Raw genomic sequence first — 27,976 nt, 5'->3', positions numbered from 1 at the left:
TTCTGGAGTTTTTTTGTGTGGTTTTCGGATTCAGAGGCTCGTTACCCCCGAATCCAGAAGAGCATTAAAATTCGCATTAAAAAACACATTTTTTTGCCTTGCACGTGTCTAATGTTCACTCAAGATCTCATAATCTTATCAGCTTTGCCAGCTATCTTCTGTGAACTACAAAGCAACACTCCCATATGTAACATTTGTAGTTCAAAACAGGAGAGCAGGTGACAACACTGCTCCCTCATAGATATAGTACAGTGAGTAAGCGTTGTCACCCTAGGACAAGAAGTGAGTTACCGGCAGGATCATCAGGTAAAATTAGAGGGGAAAAAAAGCCTGAAAAAAGAAAACTAATGCAGCCACCACATCTAAGGACTGGTAAGCTGCAATATATAAGGTTTTTATTTGTTTTTGGGTTTACATAAATAAGGTTTACTTCAATGTTTTCCCATTTCACCATCATTACCATTTGACTGTAAGGGAATGTTTAAGTATATAATCAGATGTTTTTTGCTCACTTACTTAAGATATAAGGTTTAATGGTTTTAAAAGGAGCAGGGAAAAAACAAGAAATAGGTAAAAACCCCTAGAGCCCACATCAGCAGGAATAGGTTGTAATTTAGCTTGTCCTTCACTTTCAACATAGTCCCCAAAGTTTTATTTGAAAGTCATGACACTACAAATGCAATTTGTTTCAGATTGACTAACCGTGATTAATGATTTCCTGTACTGTACTTGACCCAAAAACGCCTTTGATCCTTCACAGGGGATGAAATCAGCTCAGTGATATGATATGCATTTTTTTCCACAATTTTTATGGCCCTGGCGTAAGGTATAGATTTTCTCTCTCTCGCTCTCTCTCTCTTCTTTTACATGTCGTAAATGTGGAATTTAAAGGCAACCTTGATACTTGATATTGGTTTTTAAATAAAGCCAAAACCTTACAATGATTCTATTTTTAAATCTGCTCAATTAGGGTTTATGTCACAAGGTTCTGATTACAAAGTGGCTCATCCGAAGGTGCTTTGCTGGACATCAGCACTTGGGCAATTAACAGAATAAACATGTAATCTTATACTAAAGCCTCGCTGGAAGGATCAATATGCCTTCTGACACTAAAGGTGGCAAAAAGGCTTTCACTAACTGAAATGTGTTTGATTTTCGTACTTCAATTTATCACTGACTGGAGTGCGCAAAACAGAACTGACTTCTACAGCGCTCTTCAATTAAAACCTCTTAGAGGTTTGCAAGGACATAATTGCTGGACTCAGGGAACATTTAGTCTAGAAATCTATGTGCAATGACCTATTTGCCTTTCAAGGTGCATTATACAAACGTCAGGAAGTAAAGAAATAAAAAGTTATGTTTTAAAGCGAAACTGAACAGGAAGTTAAAAAAAATTGTGAGCAGACAGGCTCTTTATCACAGAAGAGGCATGCTATGTCTATTCTACAATAAAACAAACGTATCTGCCTGTTCACAATATTCTTTAGAATGTACACTGAGCTGTACATTGTCAGCATACCTTGGTGCTGGAATCAATTCCTGTGTGCATGCACAGGAGCTAAGTCATTCCGGCCAGGCCAATCAAGATGGCCCGAAGAACCCCAACCATGAAAAAGACCAAGCAAAGATGTTGGCATTGGTAGGGAAGTGGGGACAATGAATGTAGTTCCACTTTGAGATGCCTACAGACAGCAAACATTTACATTATCCAGCCCTTTATGAATGCAAAGGTAAACAAATATCCAATACAAGGTGTCTGCAAAGGTGCCACTCAAGCTAGTGATGAGTACAAACTACAGCCATCAATAGAATCTTCAGCATTCAACACTTCCAGCATTGTAGGATGTCGGCGTCCCCTGTCACATGCTGTGGTCTTATCTGCCAATTCTACATAACTACAAGACACACCAGTAATGTAAGGGTCAGTGAAAGGTACCATTCAGTGTGGCGAGGTACCAGGCATCCAACATACCTGGAAGTATGTTGAATGTGAGGAGTCTGCCAGAGGCTGTAGAGCCTAAAAACAGAAAAGTTTAGACTTCCCCCACCAGAATGTAACTACTATGAAGCTTTAAAGGTATTTTTTTTTCATTCTGGATAGAGTAATGGCTGGGTAAAGCCCCTGTCATTTGTTTTCTGGCTACTTGTTCCACAACAGAAATGGAGAGAAAATCCCCCCAAATGTAGGGAAGTCCCCACTAAGTTGTTACCAGAAAAAGTTGTGGTCACCAGGACAGAGAGAGTGAATCTCTCCAGTGGAGACATGGACAGAAAAAAAACTGACAAGGATTCTAAGCTTTCCCTAGACTAAGCAATACTAACCAAAAAACCCCAAACAAAACAAATGGTTTTACATCTACTTGAAAGTATTACTAAAGGCAGGGTGTTTTTTTACCTTAATGCAGAGAGTGCATTAAGGTATAAACTTCCCAGTACCTTTCAGTGACCCCCCACCACCCCCCACCACACACACACACACACACACACACACACACACACACACACACTTACCTGTCAGCTTTTTGGCGGTGCATTGAAGTCAATGGCACCGCAGCCATGCCCCTCACCCACAGTGCGATCACCCGCACCCGTTCCAGTCCATTGCGATCTGCAAAAATGCTGCAAGCATTTTTTGGGGGGCATGGCTGCGGTGCCATTTTTGGGGGGCATGGCTGCGGTGCCTTTTTTGGGGGGCATGGCTGCGGTGCCATTGACTTCAATACATCACCTCGCCCCCTCCCACTCCTGAATGCAGGGAGTCAGTCGGCTTGCATTCCAGTGCGTTCTAGAGGCGCCAGCGTCCTGTCTTTCCACGGTGCTCGTGCGGCTGAATGTGGCCGACGTTGCACATGGGGAGAGGTGTCCTGCTCCTTTCCGTCTGCGGCGTCTAACACATTCAGTCGGCAGCCACACAAGCACCATGGGAGCATAGACATAGCCAGCTCCCTTTGCGCCCGAGTCAAGAAAACAGGTGTGTGACATCACCCAGCGCCCTGCCTCCAAGATTTTTTAAAATATTTTACTTTTTTTTTTTATTATTTTCTATTTAATTTTAATAACTTTTTTTTACTGTTGGGGAGGGGTTCAGGGAAATATTAGGGGTCTAAAAAGCCACCTGATATTTCCCTTTTAAAATAGAAAAAGAAATTGAGGACACAAATTTCTCAATCTCTTTTTCTGCAGCCTCTGTTCTAAATGAATGGAAAGCACAGAGGCTTCCCATTCATTCAGAAACTATTTTACTATCATCCAGTTTCTGAATGGGGAGGAGCCTCTGTACAGAGTGCTACTCCCCATTCAGAAACTCATGAATGAACAGGAAGTGATGTAAGTGATGGAGTGATCAGCTGATTGCTCCAGTGTTTGTCCTGCACAGAGGATTGGCACACATCAGTGATATGTACTGATCCTCCACCGCTCGGCCACGCACAGAGGGCGGCTCAGCTTCTCTTCTGGATCCCCGCTGCTCTCCTGGGCAGAGGCAGTGGGGGATTCGAGGCGAAGTGAAAGAAGCGCTGCAGCCAAGGGGGCAGCGGAGGACGGAGAGTGGTGAGGAGAGAGAGAGAGCCGCCAGCTGTCAGATCCTGGCCGAGTGTCTCTCTCTTTCTCCTCACTGCTCGGCCATGCGGCTGTGACAGCGGCTCCCTGGATCAAGAACACTCTATGCTTGATTGTCTTGAGCAGAAGGCAGGGAATACCTTAGGGATCTCCATAAAGAGTGCCAGTCACCTTGCCAATGCTATCGCATAGCACATAATATTGTTAAAAAAAATGCAAAATTTGATAAAATAAGTAAAAATGTAAAAAAGTGAAAGCAGATACTTGCTCGTGTGCATATGTATGTAGGTATCAATGCACACACTGGAGTGGGAGAAATAATTCTAGGTCTCTCATTTACATTTGAAGACATTTGTTATAAAGTGCAGAATTTAACATGTGAAATAATAAAAAATGTTTCCAAAGGTGAAGTGGTTAAAACTTTGATAACTCACAACATATAAAACAAGTAAATACAAAGAGGGACATTTATCAAGCAAATTAGCAACACAATTAGCAGCAAGTGAGGATGCCTCTCCTGCCTCTATGACCAGTTAATAGACCTGGGTGACTGTATTCCTGGTCAGACAAGTGCGACAGTTTTTAAAATTCTGAGACAGTATTATTGCTAAAGATGAGACAGATGTTCACTCTATGCAGACGCATAATTCAGAAGTGGTCAGGGTCAGGTTTGATTCAATTGCAGTGGGACATTGAAGGAGCTGAGGGAGGACATTGTAACTCAAGCTATAACCTAGAAGTAAATATGTCCCACAATCTGTCTCACTGCCCCTGTTTAGCATTTCTGTACTGTGCACTACAATTGATAATTGTCCCCCAGAGTGTTTTACCTACAGGAGCTTATGATTTAAATGACTGCACAGTATGTGTGAGTGTTTGGGCGGTGTTGTGCAACTAGTTCTCTCCTTCTCTGATCCCCTCTTCTCACTCATTAATTCAGGATTTTTCCAGCACGTCTTCCCTGCTGTGAAATGCCCTCCCTCATGACACAAGAAACTCACAAAACCTGCAAGCCTTCAAACAGTCACTTAGAAGTTTTTCAGATTTGCCTATGATTTGAGATTGTAACTATTCCATTTATCTGTGTACACAACTGCTCATCAACGCTACTAAATCTCCATCCACTAATCATACACAGGAGCTATTTGTACTGCAGCTTTCAAGTCGAAGTTCTATGTCTTCCCCCGCCTCTTACCTGGACCCTTATTTTTTTCTCAGGCTTCATAATTGTATCTGTATTGTAATTGTTATATAGTACTGTATGTATATATATATATATATATATATATATATATTTCTCGCTTGACAAAGCAGAAATGAATGGTTAGCACTTCTGCCTTGCAGCACTGGGAGTCCACAGTTTGAATCCTGGTCAGGACACTATATGCTTGTTGTTTGCATGTTCTCCAGTGCTTGCATGGGTTTCCTCGGGGTACTTTGGTTTCTTCACAAGTGTTGGATGGTTAATGTCTAAATTGGCCCTTGCGTGCGCATGTATGCGACATAGACATGTGCGATTCATTTCGGAAAGATTTGTTTTTCGGCCGAATTTTTGGAAATTCGTACATTCGGATGCATTTAAATTTCCGAATGACAGTGATAACGAATGCAAACGAATAAGAATTTGCATTAATGAAAATTTCAGATGCATCCACATTTTTCCCCGAATTAAGTTTTATTGTGTAAAGCTTCAACTTTTAAAAAAAAAAGCGGAGGTGTCATAATACTACTCATTTTACACCTCGGCTCACCGACCCGCATGGCATTCAGAAGCCCACAAATAGCATTCGGTAGCTCCTGAATGATATTGTGTTATTTGGCAGCACAGAATGTAAAATGGGCAGAACAAGCCCATGGCTCGCTTCACCCATTTCTTTACATTCAGTCATTCTGTGGCAAGTTTTTGTTGGGTTTGGACGGACTTTTTTTTATTTTGGCGAGTCGGCGGATGTCATCCATCGTAATAATAATAATATAAGCAACATTTTAAATAACTCTTCCCCCTCCTTATTATATACAGTGGGGGTTGTGGAAGGCAGGGACTCCTGATTCTTACTATAAGGAAAGGCACTAGCAGTGGCGGACCTAATTACCAAAGGGCCCTAGTGCAAGATTTTATCTTGGGTCCCCCTCCCAAAATGGGGGGGGGGGCGCGGGAGCAGATCACACTGGCCCCCGCCCCCCTCCAGCAGTCACTAATGTTGCAGTAGTGTGCTGGACTTACCTGAGACCTTGCAGAGCACACCATAGATCCTGCATAGCCCACCTGGGACTCTCTATGGTGGGCTCTGCACGGTCCCAGGTGGTCTGGTCGTCGGGGTCCCTTTCCCTGTACCTCCTCCCAACTCCTGTTACCTGCTGCTGCTGGGGCCTGGCCTCCTCCACCCCCTCCCCTGTCACCTATGCCATGCCGCCCCTGGTACAGCCGATACCCATGTAAATCAAAGGTTGTGACTACGTTAGAATTAGGGATGTCCCGATACCACTTTTTCAAGACCAAGTACTTCCCCTCATGTACTTGCCGATACCAATTACCGATACTTTTTTAAAAGGGACAGGTGGCTTTAAATGATCCAAAGTACGACTACATGTTATGTACTATGGATCATGATTTAACCTATTCATGTTAGCAGGGGAGAATTGTAAATCTATTGCTGTAGTGTAGTGGCGGTGTGTGCTGTATATATGTACTACATATACAGTACACACTTACAGTACACTATAGCAATAGATTTACAGTCAGCCCTGTCCCAGCTTCCCTCACTCACAGTTTCACTCCGATCTCTGTTGCCTCACGCGGTGCCTCTCGCAGTCTGCACTGGGCAGGATCGCTGCATCGCGTCTTGGTGCTCAGCTTGTGGGGTGAACATAACCTAACATTAGATGTTAAATCATGATCCATAGTACATATACAGTAAACAAGTCCCGTACACTGCAGTAATAGAGTTACAATTATCCCCTGCTAACATGAATGGGTTTAATGATCCATAGTACAACTACATGTTATGTACTATTATGTACTATGGATCATTTAACTCATTCATGTTAGCAGTGCAGAATTGTAAATCTATTGCTGCAGTGCATTCTATATGTAGTACATAGCACATGTACAGTACATATAGAATGCACTGCAGCAATAGATTCTTGTTGGTAATACCGAAGCAGCAGTGACGTGATGCGGCACGACAAGTAGAGAAAAAAAAACATAGCGCAAGCTTCGGGACTTTGTATCGGAGCATTTTTACAAGTACTTGTCAAAATGCCCTGTATCGGTCCCGATACCGATGCTTGTATCGGTACATCCTTAGTTAGAATGTGTGACAGGTGACGTGGTCACGCGTTTAAACATAATCCCGCCCAGGGATTTTTCGGTGGTGGAATGCGTGACCGCCAATAGGTGAAGAATTCCAGCGCTTTCCCAGCTGTTCCAGGGAAGATCGGCATTGCAAATCGCATGTGAGGAGAGCGGATCTGCCCTGAAACAGCTGATCGGTCCTAAAATGTCACTTCTCTCCGTCTGCGATCTCACATTCCACCGCACTCACAAAGGCAGACAGGCCCCGGTGCGGCGGCACCGGCTGAACCGGCGGTAGTTCCGCCACTTGGCACCAGTCATAAGGGGGATTATCCATCTCTCTTAGAAGTACCCTTTAAGTTTTAATAATTAAGAAGAAGGATATGGGCTCTTTGCTACCAATTAAATCTTATGTGGCTGTGAGATATGAATGATGTCTAATGGTTCAGGATCTGAACTGGTTAATGGTATATAACATTCTGACACTGAACTATGAAAAAGCTAAAGCATAGTGGAAGCAGATCTCAGCACTAGCAACAAATGCCAAAAACAGCAAAGAAATGATTAACGGGCCGACTGCCTTCATGTTCCTGCATTTCCAGTGTGGCTCGCCAAGCTGCAACGGTGCAGAGAATAACTTTCACTTACAACACCACAAATTATGAACACATTCCCTGAGGCGGACACAACCATAACATATGGAACAGAATTGTTGTTTCAACATGGACTCACGTTTATTGAGCTATAGTACAACAAATAATATGTGGAAGATATACCTTCTCTGCTTGTGACCTTTCTATAGACGACAAGTCATAAACCAGATTTAAACAGTGTCTAGAATAAGGGAGTAGACATGGAACACAGAGAACAGTGAACATATTCAGTGTATCTGTTTTTTGTTCTTTTTATAAAAAAAAATTAATGTTTGTAAAACTCAGAACCTCTCAAATTAGCTTATCACTGTTGATTTACAATTAGCAGTAAGGGTCCATTCACACTTATGCATCTTGATTAACGCATATGCGGATGTTTGCCATTGTTTATAATTGTGCCAATTTACAAATATGTGGTTGGTTTATATGCAGCAGCCAAAAAAAGTATTTCATCCCTCGGCACACAATATAAGGGCTTTTGATAGGAAGGAACAGCAGCGCATGTCAATGCATAATGATGCGTGTCAGAAATGTGCTGCCACACAAGTGCATAAGTGTGAATCCAAATATTTCCTTGCAAGTATAAGGACCATCATTTATTTATTATAGGTGTTCATACAACGCTGACAATTTACACAGCACTTTACATACTGCACATTCACATCAGTCCCTGCCCTCAAGGAGCTTAGAATCTAAGGTTCCTGTTGAACATGCATACATATGGGGGCCGATTTAGAGAGCAGCTAATTAACCTTCTAGCATGTCTTTGGAGTGTGGGAAGAAACCGGAGTAAACCCACACAAGAACAGGAAGAACATGCAAACCCCTTACAGATAGTGTCCTGATAGGGATTTGAACCGGGGATTCCCAGTGCCCCAAGGCAGAAGTGCTAACTACTAAGCCACGCCCATCATATTACTACTTTTACTACTTTTCTACTGTTCTCCAATTGCTTCCATAATAGCGTAATGGCTGCAGGAACCTATGCAAATGGAGAGATCCTGAATGAAAGCCTTTTACTTATATAATTAGCATGGATTATAGTTAAGGAATCTCAGGAATGTACTACTTCTTACAATTGAGGATTTTGCACAAAAGCACTTTTGTGGTTTACTTTGCTAAAACATTGTAACTATTGGACCCCAACTATTCCCATCGTCCTTTTGTTTTCCCTCTTCCATATTCAGCTTCTGGCGTAGCGTTCACTATTCAAAATCTAACCCTGGGCTCCAGGTTCCCCTCCCAGCTCCCCTCCCACGCCAAGAGGCTCGTTGGTTAGTATGTTTTTTTTAATACTAACCTTCTCCATATGTATTCAGGTTGGTCAAGTAATGCACTGGGTCCTATTTTTCTCCCAATCCCCACCAGTTGTGAGTGATCCTTTATAATGCAGAGAATGGTGGTGACTTAGAGTCCCTCTCTGCATCATTACACTGTGAGTGCAGGGTGTCATGGTCATGACAGGCCCATGATGCTCTGTACTCACATTATGTTCCTAGTCATCTGGGTTGTATGACATGTATTGCAGTAGAATGAGGACATCTTGTGACTAAAATGATTTAGTGCAGGAGACGGCAACATATAGGAGATCGGAAACCAAAGCTGCTTTTTCTGTTTTTCAGCTGCTGGGGGACCTTTTTTTAAGTTACAAAATTAGTTTAGAGTTGGGCCACGGAGGTACCGAGCAGAATAGCCGAGCTGAATGCCGATGGCATTTGGCTATTCACTCACTGCCGTTCGGCCCCTATGAGAATAGGGGCAAACGGCAGCGAGTGAGCTGTCGGAGCTTCAGCTCACCTGATCCAGATGTTGGATCGGCTGAGTTGAAGTTCTTCTGCACTTTGGCTCAGCCGAGTATGAAGAGCATGGTCGGCTGACCGAAGTGCAGCCGATGTACGGCTGATTTCAGCCGATATATAGCCGAAATCAGCCATACAAGCCATAAGTGAATAGTTGAACGTTGTTCAGCTCACTTCACTTTGGTTGGGTTATTCCCTCGGCTGCCTCCGGCAGCTTTGTGAAAACCTTCATAGTATATGCACTACTTTTTTTTTAATCACACCATAGCACACAGTATTGTGGTACCGATCGATTGTATTATGGCTGGGAGGTATGTTTGGGGGTGCCATTCAAATGAATGGCAACACAACATACCTCCCTTACTGTTATCTGAAGGTGCATTGTACGGTACAGTGTGTTAATCACATGGAACCGCGCCATTAAAACATCACACAAATGGTGAATGAGCCCTTAATAATGCCACAAATGATTTAATAACACCTAGAGAAGCATTTACAAACTAGGAAGTGATGCGCCAGTTGCAAAAGACTATGAACTGCAAATAATGTGCACACATTTTCATAGAAATAGAGCACAACTGTGTCCATAAATGTCCTTGATTTTAGGAAACAGACCAATGCATAAAAAATAAATAAATAAATACATTTATGTTTTACAACTAATATTTCTTTTTTGACATTTTTGTCCATTTGTCATCCCATAATAAGAACATGAGGAGACTATCTACTCAAACAGTGCACTAAATAAAAGTCTTATGTCCTCAACAAATGTACAAATGATTCAGGCAGACAAATAGTCATAGTCAAAGGAACTAATGCTTACTGGCCCTAATATTGGTCTTGACATCTATGCAGTGATTCATGAAGGGGTTAACTAGCACCTGTGTCTGTTACTATGGGGTTGCTGCTGATTAGAAGACAAAGGTGCGTACTAACTGGACAGAGACCAGATACTCTTCTTAAGCACTGTAATTAAAACAATGTGGGGGCACATAGGGACCCTGAAAAGACTGTGCTTTAACAGTACAGAAAAGGCAGTGCTGAATGGAACATATGATAACATTTAAAGCTGATCTCCGAGACAAGCAAATATTGTCTAAATACCAGAGTCATAACTATTTTTACTTGAATCTTGGGCCCTAATGTATTGGATTCCTAAGCTCCTCTGAGCCATCTAGTGATGGCAATGCAGTGCAAAAGGCATTTGCCCAGCTTTACACTGGGCGGAAGGTTTATATATGAGGCCCTTAGTTACTTTGTGTGTTTTGTCCAGATCTGTAAAACTTTTCTGTTGTGCAGGAGTTTCCTGTAATAAAGACCAGTCACTGCTTTTCTCTCTCCCTGTGCAGGATGACTGGTCTTGTCTCCGCCCCCTCCTGTAATAAAGACCGCTCACTGCTGCTCTCTCCCTGTGCAGGATGACTGGTCTTGTCTCCGCCCCCTCCTGTAGTTTTCTGCAGGCAGCCTGTAGTGGGTGGGACCTGCTGGGTCCCTCCCACAGCTCTGCTCTCTGCACAGCATATGTGCAGCACCACAATGATGTCACTACTATTTATACAAGGTAATATCTGGGTGCACACAAAGCAGATTTTTTTTTATCCCTTGTGGCTACTGTAGAATTTATGTAAGTGAAAGTTTTTGTGGCCAGCTTTAGAAAAGTACAGGTGAGTGTCTAACAATTTAGAACTTTATCAGAATTTCTAAAAAAACATGCAGGAATAACATGGAAAAAACTCTTTCATTTGTAGTATTCCCTCCCATCTGCAATAGGGTGACCAAAGCAAACACCAAAGCAGAGTAAAGCTAATAATTACAGCCAAGTATTTCTGCTATTGTGCATCATATCCTCAGCTGTATATAATACAATAAATATAGCGGTAAAATAGGATTGTAGCAATAGAGCTACAAGGAGCCACTGAACCAGATTAACACATTTCATTTATTACAATATCAGGACATTATGTCAGCACCTTTCGTTAGGCTTAGTGGCCTCTGCAGGATGATGGAAGTGGGGTGGGGATGCATACAAAGCAGCACCAGCTACAACAAAGTGTCTCCTCGCACCGGAAAGAGCTGCAGTAATTTGTGGCCGACGGTTGAAGTTCTCAATTATCCGCACAATATTAACTTTGATGTACTTGACAACCTATTGTGATCTTATTTGCTGCATGGCCTCATCCTGCAAACCCATAAACAGGAAATGCTTTCAGCTCACTAAACATGACCGGTATCATTGCCAGACTTGTGTTAAAAAGTAGCCCCGGTGTATAATTTTTACAAGCTCACATTTAGCTGTGTGAGCAATCTCTAAATAGTCCAACTGTGTATTGATGTTTATATATTTGCTTCCCGGTCAATTAAATACAACACTCAGAGCCAAGTATGGAACAGGGCACAGGCTGTCAGGAAATGTCCCATTTTATCGAAGCACACAGTCTCTTAGATATGATAGTCCTTTTGACAAGTGCCAGGATGGCCAGTCCAGGTCTGACTAATTCAAAAATATGCTACTGATGCACAATATTAAATACATGTATTGAGGTGGAGCAGTCAATACTTAGGTGATGGTAAAGGTCTGGTGAGGTCATTGACTACGGCCATTATAGAGTAATGAAACCATTAGGGTTAGTTACGATTTCCAGAATGATACACCACTGGCTCCTAGCTTCATGAAACAAAGCTGTCAATAGATATACAACCCCTACTTGTGTCCCTAAAGGGTTGGTAGGGGCCTCCATGTACTGCTGCTATGTCTGACCCGATCCCCCTGTTCATGTTTAGATGGTGGAAATGCCCAATAAAACAATGTATTATATAGCCATCATTTTACATCTGTGATCAGAGCTGCCATTGGTAGGGCAAAGTGATCAACTGCAAAAGTCATAAGGGACCCACAGGCAGCAAAAACGTGTGTGTCTGTTTTCCCCTTATCTACATGGACTCCCACCTCCCCTTTACCCAAAAATCAGTAGTAGCATCAAGACAATATGTTCAGTCCTCTTCAGTAGCTTCAGCAGTGTTTCATCCTTCATATGCAGTCCTACCTTGTGCATCCTACCACTGTCTCACTTCTTATTAACATCCTGCAAATGGCTCTATAACAACGGAAGCACAGTGGTGTAGAGGGAGACATACTGGGCTAGTGTACCTGTGTAACTGCATCACAGGTGTGGCTCCTGTAGTAATGGCAGTAGTATTGCTCTGGTGACATGAAGTAACATCACCATTGTGACAAGGAGGTAACATGTTTAAAGCCCACTTGAAATTTCAGCTTAAATGAAATACATTTAGGTGCATGAAAACAAAAGGTGTGCAAAGCCTTACACCTCATTCTCTGTGGAGTCTGTTTGTTTTAGTCAACTATTAAAAATACCTGCAGCTGGGCTTTAAGGGGTAATGACTCAATGATTAAACCGAGCCAAACGCAAAATGGGTAAATCAATACACTCATCCATAGTAAGCCCCTTATGCTTTTACAGAATTATAAAATACACCTTTTCCTTCATTGTTTCCCACAGATGCAGCAAGTGTCATGTAAATCCTTCCTGTGCTCTACTACACACGAGTATCCAGGTGACTGTAAAGTGATTCATTATCTGGCCTTCTCTGTTCAGTAAAATGCAGAGTGATAAACCTCTTCACTGCTGTAAGAAAGGACTACAAACCTACAGCTGACATAAAATGAATATTAAATAATGTACAAAGTCCAGGTAGTTCCTTTGCAGAGGCCAGCACCATAATTTTATGCACACACAACTGCAAGTGACAGACATTCAAAATAAATATGTTGTACGCATTATGCATTTAAAGAGACCCTACAGCCTTTTTGTTACTATGAAAGCTTTTAGCAGGGAACCCAGCATACTAGGAAACCCCCAGCAAATGTGGAGTTAACAGTCTTCCTCTTTCCTCTCACTCTCAACTAAGCACAGAAGGGGGCGAAGCAAGCAGCTCCACCTGACCTGCTCACTACACTCTCTATGCTCCTGCTCTCTATGCCACCTCTTGCGCAGACACAACATAGAAAATGGAGCATATTGCTTCTAATTAACATCCCCTCTGTTTCTTAAGGTGCCCATACACCTTACGATTATCGTACGATTTTCGTATGCGATCGACTTTTCGGCCGATAATCGTATGTGTGCATTGCAGTGTCCGACCGACAGTACTGTACAATCGTACGACTTTTGACTGACAGAAACGCCACCAACCTTACGACAATCGTACGATCTAGCAAAGTTTTCAAACATGCTTGATAGGTTGCTGGCGTTTCTGTCCGTCAAAAGTCGTACGATCTACACTGCGCTTGCGCTAACGAAAATACGGCAAATCAATTACCGCATTTCATCCAGATGCTTTTCGTTAATTACGGCTAAATTAATCTTGCGATCATCGGGGCAGGATGGGGCTGCCGTACAAAAATCGTACGACTATTCGATCATCGGACTAAATGTTTTGTCCGATAATCGTAAGGTGTATGGGCACCTTTAAGAGCAGGATCTGCTCCATTTTCTCAGTTTACAGGTGTAGACACTGGCTTTATTATTCTTTGTTAATTTCCCCCTTTGTGCTTAGCAAAGTTTGTTTACACGGGTAATGTTCATTCAGCTAAAACCCCTATCATGGACCTATCTGGTGATTTGCTATTTAGAATATTCAGTAACTTTCAAAACTCAGGATTTACTGTGCACAATTCTATTATTTAATTTCTGTCTTCAAAAACCAGATTCTTTCCAGTCATTTTACAACTGAATCCATCGGTCAGTGACTGCTATAAAATTAATCAATTTGCAAATGTGAGTTCAAAAAAAATGCCTCTTTTGTTTTCTAACCTGTCTTTTATTTGTTTCTCTGGCACAGTATGTCTTAATTATCTTATATTGTCTCTTGCAGAAAAAGTAGAGGACAAGAGCTAGTCTTGCACACAATTTTGAAGATGTATAGTCAGCTTGCCAGACCAATTACAGCTAAGGCATCCCACAGATGGGTTAATTATTTGTGGCAGCTTATTGTGCTTAAAATGGTAGATTCTGCACTACAAGCTAGTATGTGTGTTTGTATGACTGTTAGGGACAGACAGTTAACTGCATTCAAGTGTTTGTGTGAATGGTTCCTGATTCTTTGTAATGTGACAGAATGTCAATGACATAAAAGTGAGTAACAAATCCTTTACATTCAAAATTAACCTTGCACTAAAATGCTGGGTCCTGTTATTACAACAAGCCTACCTACGTAATTGAAAATCCCCATATGGTGGCAGTACCAAAAACATACTTGTGGGAATAAAAAAAAAAAGATTTTCCTCCATAGCACCTAGGTGAGTTTTACTTCTCAATTCTTCTGGCGAGGGCCTGGGAATGCCAAGAGTCAGGTCACTAATCTGTCAAGTAGATGCTTCTGCACTGTACTGCAGCATCTTCTGAAGATTTTGGGTTCTCATGTTTTCAAGGGTCTTTCCAGAAGGATTGTGACTTCACCAAAGCTTGGTTTGCTAGTTGTTTGCTGAACCCAGAGGGAAATCAACAAAATTTGAACATACTGTAGCTTGTGAACACTACTGACAACTATTGGAGTCAAATCTTTTCCCCAGTCTTTTTCAAGGCCAATTTTCAAGCTTTAGTTTACAAAAGGGCATGGGAAGCTAGGAACTGCCATGAGGGACATGTATCAATATACAAAATAAAAGTGTTTTAATGCAGCTTAAAGGGCAAATACTGAAATCCCTTAAAAAACATACTTGGGGATGTCTGACAAAGCCCCTGGGGGAGGAGCGAAACGCTTAGACGCCGGGGCATGCAATGTTTGGACCAACCCCAAACAGATGAGACACATTGATTTAACGGCTTGACTCATGGCACTTCTCACATACTAAATTGACATTACCTGGATATTGCTGTGTTCTCAGTACTACAAACTCTCATATCAAGGACAAACCTTTGGATTGTGGTTATTTCCTTACCAACAAAATCATTTTCATCAAACGAAGAGGTCAGCTATACACGGAGACGACTGTGGCCTAGACATGTGAGTAAGACTATTTTTTCAATGGAATACTATCTATAGACCAGATAGCTTAGATCAAGTAGATACCCCTACACCCTCATAGGAGTAAAGGGAAGACTCACATTGTACCTATTACCCACATAAATATTTCTGTTCACTGCACCAACAAACTTAATTTAACCATCGATATCCCACAACCAATTAATCTGTACACGAAGTGGTCAACACCTTGTTGAGACAAGGATACAAATGTTCCAAAACCAACAGGCGAAAGATATATTTTGCCGAAAACATAAATACGAGAAGAACAAAGTATCAAAACCAAAGTAGTCTACTTGAAATACATGGGATAGCAAATATCCCACAGGAGTGGTATCCAATTATCTAAATAATTTTTTGTACTCAAATTGGGAAGTCACCTTAAGCCTTGACAGATGTGCTTTAATTTCAAGGGGCATAGACTGTCCTACTAAAGGTCATTAAATCTATAGTCAGTTCTGACCTTTTTGTATTGTTGTTAATTGGTCGATAAGCAGTGATTGGCCATGTTTGTTATACTTTTTTTATATGAATAAAACCTTTTTCTAAAAATAATCTAAAAAACTTTTCGGTCTGTCCCGATCTTTAAATTAACCCTTGGACTACCCATACGATGTAGGTAGCCCAAACCGCTTTTTGTTTGATTTATGCTTTATTTCGGTTATTGATCTGGTAAGACGGACCTACCTCCAAGGGTAAATTATTAGAGCTACTGTATCTCCAGAGGTAAAACAACCCCCTTTTTTTATACAAGAGAGATTGTCCAGTCTTACTGGTGTGGGCAACCTACAACACATATATCATTTTATAGTTTAAACATAGTTCGTCTTTAAGTTATTATACAACTTTTTATGTTTTGTTAAAAGACTTTGCCAAACAAACATTACCTCTTAGGCCAGCTTTAGCTTACTGCAATGCACAGTAACTGATCTTGGATGCTTTGTGGCACCATTCATTTTGAATGGCATCCTAACTTACAATATGGTGTCCTGTGTGGAAAACATAGTTCAGATACAGTTTAATCTATTCTGGTGCATTGGCAGACCATACAAATGCATACGCTGCCTTAACACAATGCTCCTTAATGGACGACATAACATATGTTAAAGCACAATGCTCCAGATCAGAAAGGTGTGAAGGGGGCCTTAAAGGAGAACTATGGGGTGAGTGCTTTTCACTCCCCTCATAGTTCTAGCCGACCTGTGACAGTCTCATTGTCACAGGTCAGCTAGAACTATGAGGGGAGTGAAAAGCACTCCCCTCATAGTTCTAGCCGACCTGTGACAGTCTCATTGTCACAGGTCAGCTAGAACTATGAGGGGAGTGAAAAGCACTCCCCTCATAGTTCTAGCCGACCTGTGACAGTCTCATTGTCACAGGTCAGCTAGAACTATGAGGGGAGTGAAAAGCACTCCCCTCATAGTTCTAGCCGACCTGTGACAGTCTCATTGTCACAGGTCAGCTAGAACTATGAGGGGAGTGAAAAGCACTCCCCTCATAGTTCTAGCCGACCTGTGACAGTCTCATTGTCACAGGTCAGCTAGAACTATGAGGGGAGTGAAAAGCACTCCCCTCATAGTTCTAGCCGACCTGTGACAGTCTCATTGTCACAGGTCAGCTAGAACTATGAGGGGAGTGAAAAGCACTCACCTCATAGTTCTCCTTTAAGGGTCTGTTTATATAAGCTGAAAATATATGTGCTTGTAATATAGCCTCATGATATTCCAACATTATCATGCCTGCTTTAAATATAAGTACATAAAAGTTTGACACAGGAAGTTGACATGTCAAGGTAAAGTGCAAAATATAGTGAAAAATAGGCAGACGGTGGCAATAAAGTGAAAACAAAACTGTAAAATACATTTGTACCAGTTGGAAATGGAGTTGAGTGTTTCTAAACCAGTGCAATCTATTTACATTGTTAAACCGTGTTTTACATCTCAAGAACCAAATAACTTTTTAATGGCAGTCAGAATGCTTTATTCACCTTTATATCTCACAGTAGCTTTTTTCATTAACATTATGTTTCATCACTTCCCAGCAAAATGTGTCCTGTTTTGCAAAGAAACACACCAGGACACATTGGGGTTGATTTACTAACCTTATAAACACACCACGAACATGTATACACCTCTGTAGTGTGTTCCCTCCCAGCATGATCTATGGGTGGAATCTAAACACCTTTGTAGTGTGTACACACCCAGCAGGTGTGTTGTGCAAAGCCCTGCATGAATTTGCAAGGTGATGTTGTGTAAATTAGCTCTATGTTGTGTTGCTTGCGTTGATGAATGCAGGAATGTAAATGCATGAGCTAACCATTTTTGTCTAAACTGTGAAGCAGCATTATATATGCATCATGTGCATGATTTTTCCATATATGGCATTAGTGGAAATATGCTTTTAGAGACTTTTTGGTTGATAAATACGTTTTGCTGTGTAAAAATCACATGCACCTAGTGCGTGTGATAGTGCGTGCTTGTGTTTAGGTTAGTAAATCACCCCCATTGTATCAGATTCCAACCTACTAGGCCAAAATCAACATCATACAGCCAGGCCTATACTATTTACAGCTAATCACGGACAAAGTTAAACAGGTAAGAAGAGATTTTTCTTTGTCTGTTTCAAACAATCAAAACAATGAAATTTTCAACTTGAATGCTAAACCTACCTTCCTGATCCGTTGTGATGGTGATAGAGGTGTACTGTCTGGCGGACAAACTGAGCTCTGTAACTCCATTGACTGCCTGGATTTCAAATGTATAGTTGACATGAGATAAGAAGTCCAGGACAATGACTGAGGCATTGACAAGGCCAGAATGTTGAGGTACAAATCGAATTCCTCCACCGCAAAGTTCACATTGGTGGATGTCCGCCCCACATTTCTTGCAGATCACATTGTAGACAAGGTCCTTTCTGCCACCGGTGTCGAAAGGTGGACTCCATTCCAGATAGAGAGCAGTTTCATTTATGTTGAAATTGACATTTCTTGGAGCTGAAGGAGGTTCTGCAAGCCAAAGATAAACAATAGAGAAAATAACAAATGAGAACAATCTGGGTGACATCCCACCTCCGTGCAGTTGTTTCGAGCACGTAGCTTGAGTTCCCAGTTGCAGTCTATGAAGCAATCATTCCTCCAATAATCAAGTCTTAGTTAGTAATCAGCCACCTACTGGGACGTTGTAAGCACTGCCAAGAGCACTTACTTCAGACCCTTATGAAATTGCATTTAGCTCTAGAAATCTAATGATTTAATTTAAAATTTGTAAAAAATTCATGTCTTCTTAACATCTCATCTATTTTGCAACTGAAAACTGCCAAGGCAAGCGATACAAAAATAATCCACACCACGGAGATAAAAGATCAAAGGTGGCGTACAACAGGTGCAGCTTTGTTAATCGTGAGAGACAACTAAATGGCATGCTATCACTTGGCATTCTAGAATACTGCTGTAGGAAGAAATAAAAATTTAGCCTGCAATTTTAGTCAACTTGTATCTTACCTGCAAATGCCATTATAACACATATAAAGAAAAAACACTTTTAAGTCATGCAAGAGCCTAGTTATTTTATCCTTTCTTGTATGATGTTTCATAGGCCTTTGCCTTGTAAAAAAATCAGATCTGACATTAAGGTCCTGATTTACTAAAGTATAAAATGATGAAAAGATGTGAAGTGCACCTGTTGACACTTCAAACATCCAATTTTGATTAGATGTTTAAAGGGAACATACTGTAGATGAATCTCACTCTATCGCGCTTTGCTGCATTTCATACTTTAGCAAATGAGACCCAAAGCCACAAGTTATACTTCCTTAGTAAAGGCAGATGTGTGAACACTAACTTAAGTGAATCAGATCCTTTCTTAACTTAGTAGTGGTTGATTTACTAAAGGCAAATATGATGTTTTTGCAATTTGCAAGATCATTTGTATTTGCAGAAGTTTTTCTTAGTTTACTGAATATGGTAAAATTTCACTTTGCAAAGAATACCTAATTGTGCAAGGATAATTCCAAAAACACAGTATTGTTGTTGTACATGGTTGGGTGCAGAAAGTCAGCAGAGCTTCAGCTCATTCACTTAGGCTAGGTTCACACCTGCACTACATCGCACAACACCAGGGACGCGCATCCTGGGATTGTGCGGTCCCTCACAATGCAAAAACCTGCAAATTTATAAACGGATAATACTCAGCAAACTGCTTATGTGCAGGTGCCACGGGGGTCTGCTCATCTTATATTGCTAACACAACACCTTTACTAACAACAGTTAAATGTGCACATTATTGCACCTAAAATATGCCTCAACAGCCAACAGTGCAGAGGTTCAGGCACCATAACGTGCCTACAAGTAGAAGTAACCCACCCCTCCTAGTGATAAGCTCCTCCATCTGACATTGAATTGTCAAACTACAGAGGCTCTTCAGTCCATTAAAGTTCAGTTCTACACCATCAGTGCAGAAGTGCAGGCACTCTGTGGTGCCTATAAGTACACGTATCCTAAGATCGATCTCTATAAAGTCCCTTGGATTCCATCTCCAGTCTGTACACAGGGTGATTTGAGATTAACCCACCCCCTCCTGGTAATCATCACCACCATTTGACACTGAACTATAGAATAGTGGAGTCTCTACTGTTATCTAAAGTTCTGCCATTTGACCGCTGAATGATGGTGGGTTTGAGGGCAGTGCCTAATACTGACCTGGCAAACCATTGAGGGTCCGATGTACAGTTTGGGCCTTGGATTCAAGAGGCTACACAGGAGTACAGGGATCAATTCAAAGACTAATGCAGGTGCTTGTAGGTAACACAATATGTCTTCAACTAACATCAATAGTATGCAAGGTTTTTGAGGGCATGATAAAGGACTATATTCATGAATATCCTGATGGGCATGATCTCATAAGTGACAACCAACATGGCTTCAGGAAAAAATGTTTGTGTAAAACCAACCTATTAGGTAAGAGATGAATGGCAACCTAGACAGAGGAAAACTAGTGGACATAGTGTACCTTGATTTTGCAAAAGCATTTGATACGGTACCTCGTTTAATTTACAAGCTTCAATCTTTGGTCCATGATGAAATGGTGAGTACTTGGATAGAGAACTGGCTAAGTGAACGTGCCCATAGAGTATCAATAAATGGCTCATTTTCCAAGTGGTCCTCGGTTGGCAGTGGCGTGCCACAGGGTTCTGTCTTGGGGTCATTGCTAAGCATACCAAAATGTGTAGGGTAGTAAATTCAAGAGAAGACATATAAATATTACAGGAAGATCTGGAAGATAGGGGGGTGGGCATCTACATGGCAGATGAAGTTTAATATTAAGGGAACCACATAGTCTGCAGAACAAAGAGAAACCCTGTGGGTGGAAATTCTCAATGTGGTTTATTAAAAATAAATGCAAATGAAGAATGTATAAGCAGCAGGGATGAATGGGAAAACTATCAGATACATAAGAAAGGACCACCATTTTATAACTGAAAAATGCAGCAAATTTACATTACATGTATCATCAAAAAGATATTCAAATGTGGAAATCTACTAAATCTTAATTAAGGTGGACACACGGCCCAAAAGGACAAAGACAAAGGAGGTTACAGAAGGATGTCATAATGAAGGAGAGCTCTGCCCCAGCTGATTATTTGGGGATCTGTTCTGTAGAAGGACCAGACCCTAAAAGGTAAGACTCCAGTCTGGTTAAAAATCACTAGTGAAGATAGACAATGTCAGACAAACAGCTGATTTTTTAAATTATACTTTTGACTAACACTGACAATTTAAACTGAGTTTGTGAAAAAATGCATTAGATGCAATGCAGAGATTACCTCTGAAAAATGCATGTTGAAATAATCAATAGATCTGGATATGAAGGCGACTGAAATGATTCCCATTATTATTGTCCATAGTTCCAAACTTCTCTACTGGACAGAAAGATCACCCATCCTTAGTTTATTCATTGCAGTGGACCACTTCACTTTTTGCACCTCCGGTGGTCAATTCAATTGGAAATGAGCAATACAACTGTGATCTTGAGCTTTTGGATGACCCTCCTATCTATAGGAGCATGAGTATATCACATGCCCCAATACTTCACTGGCTGCATGCCTGTTCTTGATCAGGGACTCAATAAGTAGTAACGCAAAGCAATAGATGAATGCACCTGAGAATGCACCTTGAAATATTTCTGTCCTAGGAGGGGCCTTTTAAAGAAGTCTGACAATTTTTTTAATTTTATCTTCTAGTGGACTAAAAACATATATCCCCATTCAAATCCATCCAGCCATTGTCAGGCAGCATGGTTGGACAGTTTAGTCACCGCTGTCCGATCATGCTGCGTGCAAGGAGATAGAGTGACAGTGCTGATAGATCACATAGCCGTGCAGTGCTAAGTGATTATTATTATTATACAGGATTTATATAGCGCCAACAGTGTGCACAATGCTTTACTGATCTTTTATGAATGAACAAACACCGCCATTAGGGTTTGTACAGTGTATGACATAGTGCTGACAGCACAGAACATTCATTTATAATAGATCACTCAGTGCTCCAGGGCTTGCAATTGTACCTTCTGATTTCCTTCCAATCGATTGCAATCCATTTTTCAAGGGATGCTAATGGAAGGCCACTGTAAAATAAATGGGTATAAATGGGGCTTCACACCAGATCCGTTGCCTTACGTTGCACTGAAAAAAAGTAGTGCATGTTCTCCATTTTTTATTCAGCACAACATAATTAACACAATGGAATGGAGTAGTGTGAACTAGCCCCATTCCCACCCATTAATTTTTCGATGGCCTTCTGTTAGCATCCATTGAAAAATGGATCACAGCGCAACAGAATGAACAATCCGCATTGTTTTGGCTGTGTGATAGAGCTGCCGCTGCTCTGTATGTTTACTAGCAGTCGGCAGCTCTATCACACAGACCTGTAGCATTGATTGTTTATTCACTATAGTAAACAATCAGTCAGCTAAGAGAGGAGGCGGGAGATCAGAGCTGGCAGAACATTCTCCCACAGGAGTTCCCATATTGAATGCTTTAGACTACGGTGGAGCTACACAGCCAGCATTAACATAAATAAAGAGACTTCTTTTCTGCAATGGGGCCACCATCTAAAAGGGACCAAATGCTATATCCATTTAGTGCCTTGGCAGATAAAATAAAACATACATTTTTTGTCCTGATTTATACTGAGGAGCACACAGAAACTCACATTACCTAAGAAATAATATATGCATAAACCAGCTATTCTGGCAGATGTCTGAGTTGCTAAATTGCCAGTCTGGGCCCATTTATCAAGCCTTTTACGTTCTACTTATGTACTGTTATTCTGTGTACTGTACTAAAGCTTTTTAGTTTTATTCATGCAGTGTACAATCTTTACTAATAAAGACATCTTGTCATGCTAAAGCCTGAAGCCTCGGCTGATAGGTATTAATCAGAGAGATCTGAATCCATACTATTCAGCCAAATAGAATTTAATGTGTTGAACAGCCTTGACAGTAGCTGCACAAAATTTAATCCACCAAGCATAGCACTGAGAATGTAAGCAAAAATGTGTTATAACTGTTTATCAGATTACTGCCGAGAGTGGGAACTAAAATGATTTTATTAATGAAGTCCAATACAATCATCAGTTAGTAATATCAGCTCGGACGATGACAAAAGTGAAACGTGTTGATTAAGTAAGTAATTAAAATGTGTTCCACATTCCTGTGTAATTTCTCACACTATATAATGTGGATGTGATAAAATAAAGATGACAAGCTTAGTTCAGTGGAAACAATACTCATGAGATATTAATTGTTATATAGTGATGAAGGTATGTGAAAATGTTACATTAATAATCTATCTTTTTTCAAGAACACCTGTCAGCAACAAACACTAGATATGTGGTGTAATATATCACAGCTTACCAGTTCCTAAATGTGGTATTGTGTTAGTTTTCTTTTTTTCAGGCTTTTCTCCTTTATTTTAACCAGGCGATCCTGCTAGTAAGACACATTCAGTTCTCTGGTGACAACACTCTGTCACCCTACGACTGTCCTGAGATGCACACAGCCCTGCCAGACTGTACAGCTAGCCTAGTGACCTGACATTTCTCTGTTACAGTTAAGCAGTGCAACTTGGTCACCTTCCTTCCCCTTAGCCTGTGATTGGTCAATGAAGGAACATCAACAGACTCGTGAGGTCATTTTCTTTGCTCTGCTGTTTCTTGTCAGCGCAAGTGCAAGATGCCTACAGGGCTATTCGCAAAAGGGTGAAGAGTTTGGAGAAGGCAGGAGAAGTGAACACTATAGGCCAAAATAGCTGATTTGGAGAAGATTCTCCAATTCAGCTCAATTTCCAGTTCAGTTATGTTGTTCTAGATTGTTCACTTCTCCTGCCTTCTCCAAACTCTTCACCCTTTTGTGAATAACCCTGGTAATCTGCACCAAGTTCAACCCCTCTCTCCCAGTGTTATTGCACAGTACAAGAGGCTGAATTAAAATTCAGGTATTTATATTAGTATCCTTTAAAATGCAGTTGTAGCTGGAGTTCAGCTTTACGCAGTGGTAGAACTACAGATATTTATTGAGGGAAACCAGGAAGCCAGTTGGTTGTATTGCCCATACCAAATTTATGGTTTAAATTTTTCTGACCTGTACCCTCACAAAGGCTGAGTTAAATGCCCTGACTAGCTTGGAGGTTCAAAAATCTATCAGAACGTGTTAAAGTTAGTATTGTACAAGTTCCTCCATCAATATGTGCTGAGCTGGAAATTCGGCTTTATGCAGTGGTAGAACTACAGATATTTATTGAGATAAAACAGAAAGCCAGTAGGTTGTATTACCCATACCAAATGTATGGTTTAAATTTTACTGACCTGTACCCTCACAAAGACAGATTTAAATGCCCTGACTAGCTCCGAGGTTACAAAAATCTCTCAGAAAGTGTTAAAGTTAGTATTGTACAAGTGCCTCCATCAATATATGCTAAGCTGCAGTAAGCCACTGAACAACAGACTTTTCAGTTTGTTAGTGAAGATGCCAGCTTGCACTTGGCACATTTGCTAAGTGATTTTGACATTCAATAATGACTGTGTTATTCCTGAATACTAATATTTGCAAACTAAAGTCTTCCAAGTTGGATTTGTGCAGTCTTACTGAAAAAAACAGAGGCACACAGCAACCAATCAAAAATAAAGTACTCATAAATACTTAAAAAGTGAAGAACTGATGTCTTACAGGCAACATATAGCGACCTTGTATTCCTTTTGAAAAACAGCCGGGCAATGACATGTTATGGTGCTTAGACACTCTGAGATTTGGAGTGAGAATTGGTGATGTTCACTGCTGGAGAGGAAGCTGTACCTGATGACCTGCAGTGCACTTATCTGCCTGCTCTTAAAGTGCAACTGAAGCCAAAGCTTTTTCATAGTTTTGGTTAGAGTGGAGAGGGATTAGAACACTTGTCAGGCTGTTATTGCTGTGGGATTATTTCAGTCTCATGGCCCTTAGACACCAATCAGTCCCTAGACACTGTCTGCAAATCCTCACTTGGTCCTGCTTCTCCCTAAATCATTAGCCCGCCCCAAGAGAAGGTAAGTTGCACATAAGCCTCACTCTCTACTTGTCCTGGTGACCATTATCACTGAAGGTGAAAAAATCCCAAGTTTTGGGTTGTCACCAGAACAGGAATAAATGTGAAATCTATTAATGGCCCTTTGGGAAATCCTCCCAAGGCGACACAGATGGCAAAAAAGCTGTTAGGGGTCATAACCCTTACTGAACCAAAGCTAAAAAAAAAAAATTGGCTTCAGCTCTAGTCTAATCTTTTCTGTAGCTCTGTGCTTTATCCTTCTTTCCTGCTGCTTCTTGGTCATTACTCCACCAGTCATCAACACCTTACTCTCCTACCAAGATGGTGGCCTCCACACAGAGATACAGTGCAGTACAAGACATGGTTAGTCAGTAATAGGGAAAAGATCAGCTGCAAAAAGCCTACAGGCAATGTTGGTAACCAGTCCTATGCCCTCCATTGGCCTTTTTTGGTTACATTTTTAAATTAGAGGTCTTCTTAAATGTTTCTTCTATAACTACAATAAACTGAGATATAATGGTGACTATGTGTCACTGCATGCTGCTCTGCACCTGGGCCCAGGTGTTTCAAGCTACACACCGGAGAGAAACATGTGCAATTACTTCCTTTGCTACATCCTGTTTATATCATGCCTAAAATATCTCCAGTTGAACCAGAATGACAGGCCTGATCAAATTAAATTAAATAAATAGCAAGGCGGTTCAGGGAAGAGTGAGTAAAAGTACAAAGCTAAGATGTCACTGCCTGTAACTAGATGTTTAGATCTGTGATAAATATAGCAGTAAGTCCAATTTTATGTCAGGCATGTAGATATGAAAAGTGACCTCTGTTGCTATTATATTTATATATTTGTATAATTTTAGTGATTAGTATCCTTTTATTTATACAAAATGTGAGGAATTATACTACAACATGGGCTCATTTTAAAATTCAAGGGCAAGGCATCAAAACCTGGCACTGTCCCTGGAAATTAGCAACCATTGTCAGCGAAGTATTATGCTGGCATATATATGTTTGCACATTTAGACAAAGCAGTGCAAACAAATACAAAACAGCTACCAGAAAGCTCCAGCCACAAAACACTGTGTACTTATTTATTCAGCTCAGGGAAAGAAAATACAAATTGAATTCTCCACTGTAATATTTGTTTCTTGGCATCTAACACCTTACTTTGTCCAACAGAGGTGTCAAAATATTTGCTCCTCTGCAGATGAGAAGTATATAATGATATTTCCAGATGTATATATTATGCTGTCTTGTTCTTTGTATACAAAACATTGATTATCTAACTCTGTATCTGACAGGCCTAGGTCACTCCAGTCGGGTTCTCCTCGAAGGAAGTGTAATGGAATATTTGTCTGCAGAAAAGCAGAAAAGTGTCCATATGCTGTTAGTTTTCAAACAAGACTCGATCCCATTACTGAGTAACATAATCTACCTCACACAGAAATGTTAACGTTTAGTGATGTCGGCATTACAAAGCCTGATATAACTCGTCACGTACAGTGTACGTGGCCAGTCATATAGGCACAAAGTGACAGGGCGTACACTGTACGTCTCCCGTCACGAAGGGGTTAATATAACAGAATTCTGATTTATAAGAACTGTATAGCTAAAGCAGGCAGTTAATAAGATGCCAAAATATACATAGGTACCTGTATGCACAGCTGATTCCAATTGCCCAACCTATATGGGGCCAGAGCAATATATACTGTACATTCTTCAATACTCAATCCTTACATTTTCATTAGGTACAGGACTAGAGTATGTGTGCATACTACAAGGTACATTTACCAGTTTTTATATATACTGTCTTAGCTATACGTTTTTTTCAATACTATATCCTGTTTCCCCCGAAAATAAAACCTACCCCGAAAATAAGACCTAGTGTGTTTTTTTGAGTCAAACAAAATATAAGACAGTGTCTTATTTTTGTGGAAACACAGTAATTATTGATGTACGCTAAAGTCTTTATATATGCTAAACAAGCTGTAAAAGCACCTTGAGGGCCAGTTCACACCATATCCAGTGCGTTCCGGTACAGTCAGTGTGTATATGTGTGCACTGTGAGTATATGTGTGTGTTTTTTCCCCACAGGTTTTCATTGAAATTTTTATTTTAATTTTAGGACCAACAGATGCACACATTCACTCACACACAGAAATACACACAACCTTACCCCCCCACGGAAATACGCTCACAGAGAAATACGCACACACAAAAATATACACACCCCCAAACACATACAGAAACATGCACACACAAATACACACACAATAATCAGGGCCGTCTTTAATACTGATTGGACCCTGGGCAAACATTTTCTTGGGCCCCCCATTCCTACCCACCCCGACCCCCTAAGACAGGGGCGGAGCAACACTATGCAATACCAATCAGACAGTAAACAGAAGCGTGGCAGTATCTTTTGCGTGCTCAAGGGCAGGGCCGGTGCAAGAATTATTGTGTACACAGGTGTAGGTGCATATTTCTGCTGTCAGTGCTGAAATGCAAGGCCAGTGGCAGGAGTTTTGCATCACAGGACCTGCTTTGGGCCCAACAACAATGATTGGGCCCTGGGCAGCTGCCCCTTTTGCCCTGCGTTAAAGACGGCCCTGACAATAATACACACCCACAGAAATACACACACACAGAAAAAACACACCTAATAATACACACACATCCCCCACACACACAGAAATACACCCACACACATACACACACACATCTGTGCCTGTATCCGACAGAGATGCAGACCGTGTAGCTGCAAGCAGCATCCTCTATTATAGTTTTAAGCTATTTTACAGCCCGTTAAGAATATGTTAATACTTTAATATCCATAGTCTGTGCACAGGTGCACAATGAAACACCATGATACACACCAAGATTAGGAAAGAGATTAGGACATGTTAGGTCAGGAAAGAGATCAGGACAGGTTATTTGACCCCTTGTGACAGCAATAATATTTAAATATTTAAATATATAAAAAATAGAGATTTAAAAATAATATAATAATAATAATAATAATAATAATAATAATATTTAACACTAAA

General features: G+C 40.9%; 1 protein-coding gene across 1 annotated transcript in view; it reads right to left on the bottom strand.

Moving 5' to 3' along the window:
* The window catches only part of LOC108797808 (ephrin type-A receptor 6), a 355,406-nt gene that overhangs the window by 315,933 nt on the left and 11,497 nt on the right, over positions 1-27,976 (bottom strand). The window contains exon 2 of the mRNA XM_018569475.1: positions 18,016-18,351. Coding sequence (XP_018424977.1) covers positions 18,016-18,351 — 336 coding nt within the window. The remainder of the gene's footprint in view (positions 1-18,015; positions 18,352-27,976) is intronic.

This window comes from Nanorana parkeri, unplaced genomic scaffold (assembly GCF_000935625.1).
Source record: "Nanorana parkeri isolate BGI_ZX_2015 unplaced genomic scaffold, ASM93562v1 scaffold1340, whole genome shotgun sequence".
NCBI lineage: Eukaryota > Metazoa > Chordata > Amphibia > Anura > Dicroglossidae > Nanorana > Nanorana parkeri.
Note: the sequence above shows the minus strand (reverse complement) of the source record. Positions and strands in the feature narration are given on the sequence as shown.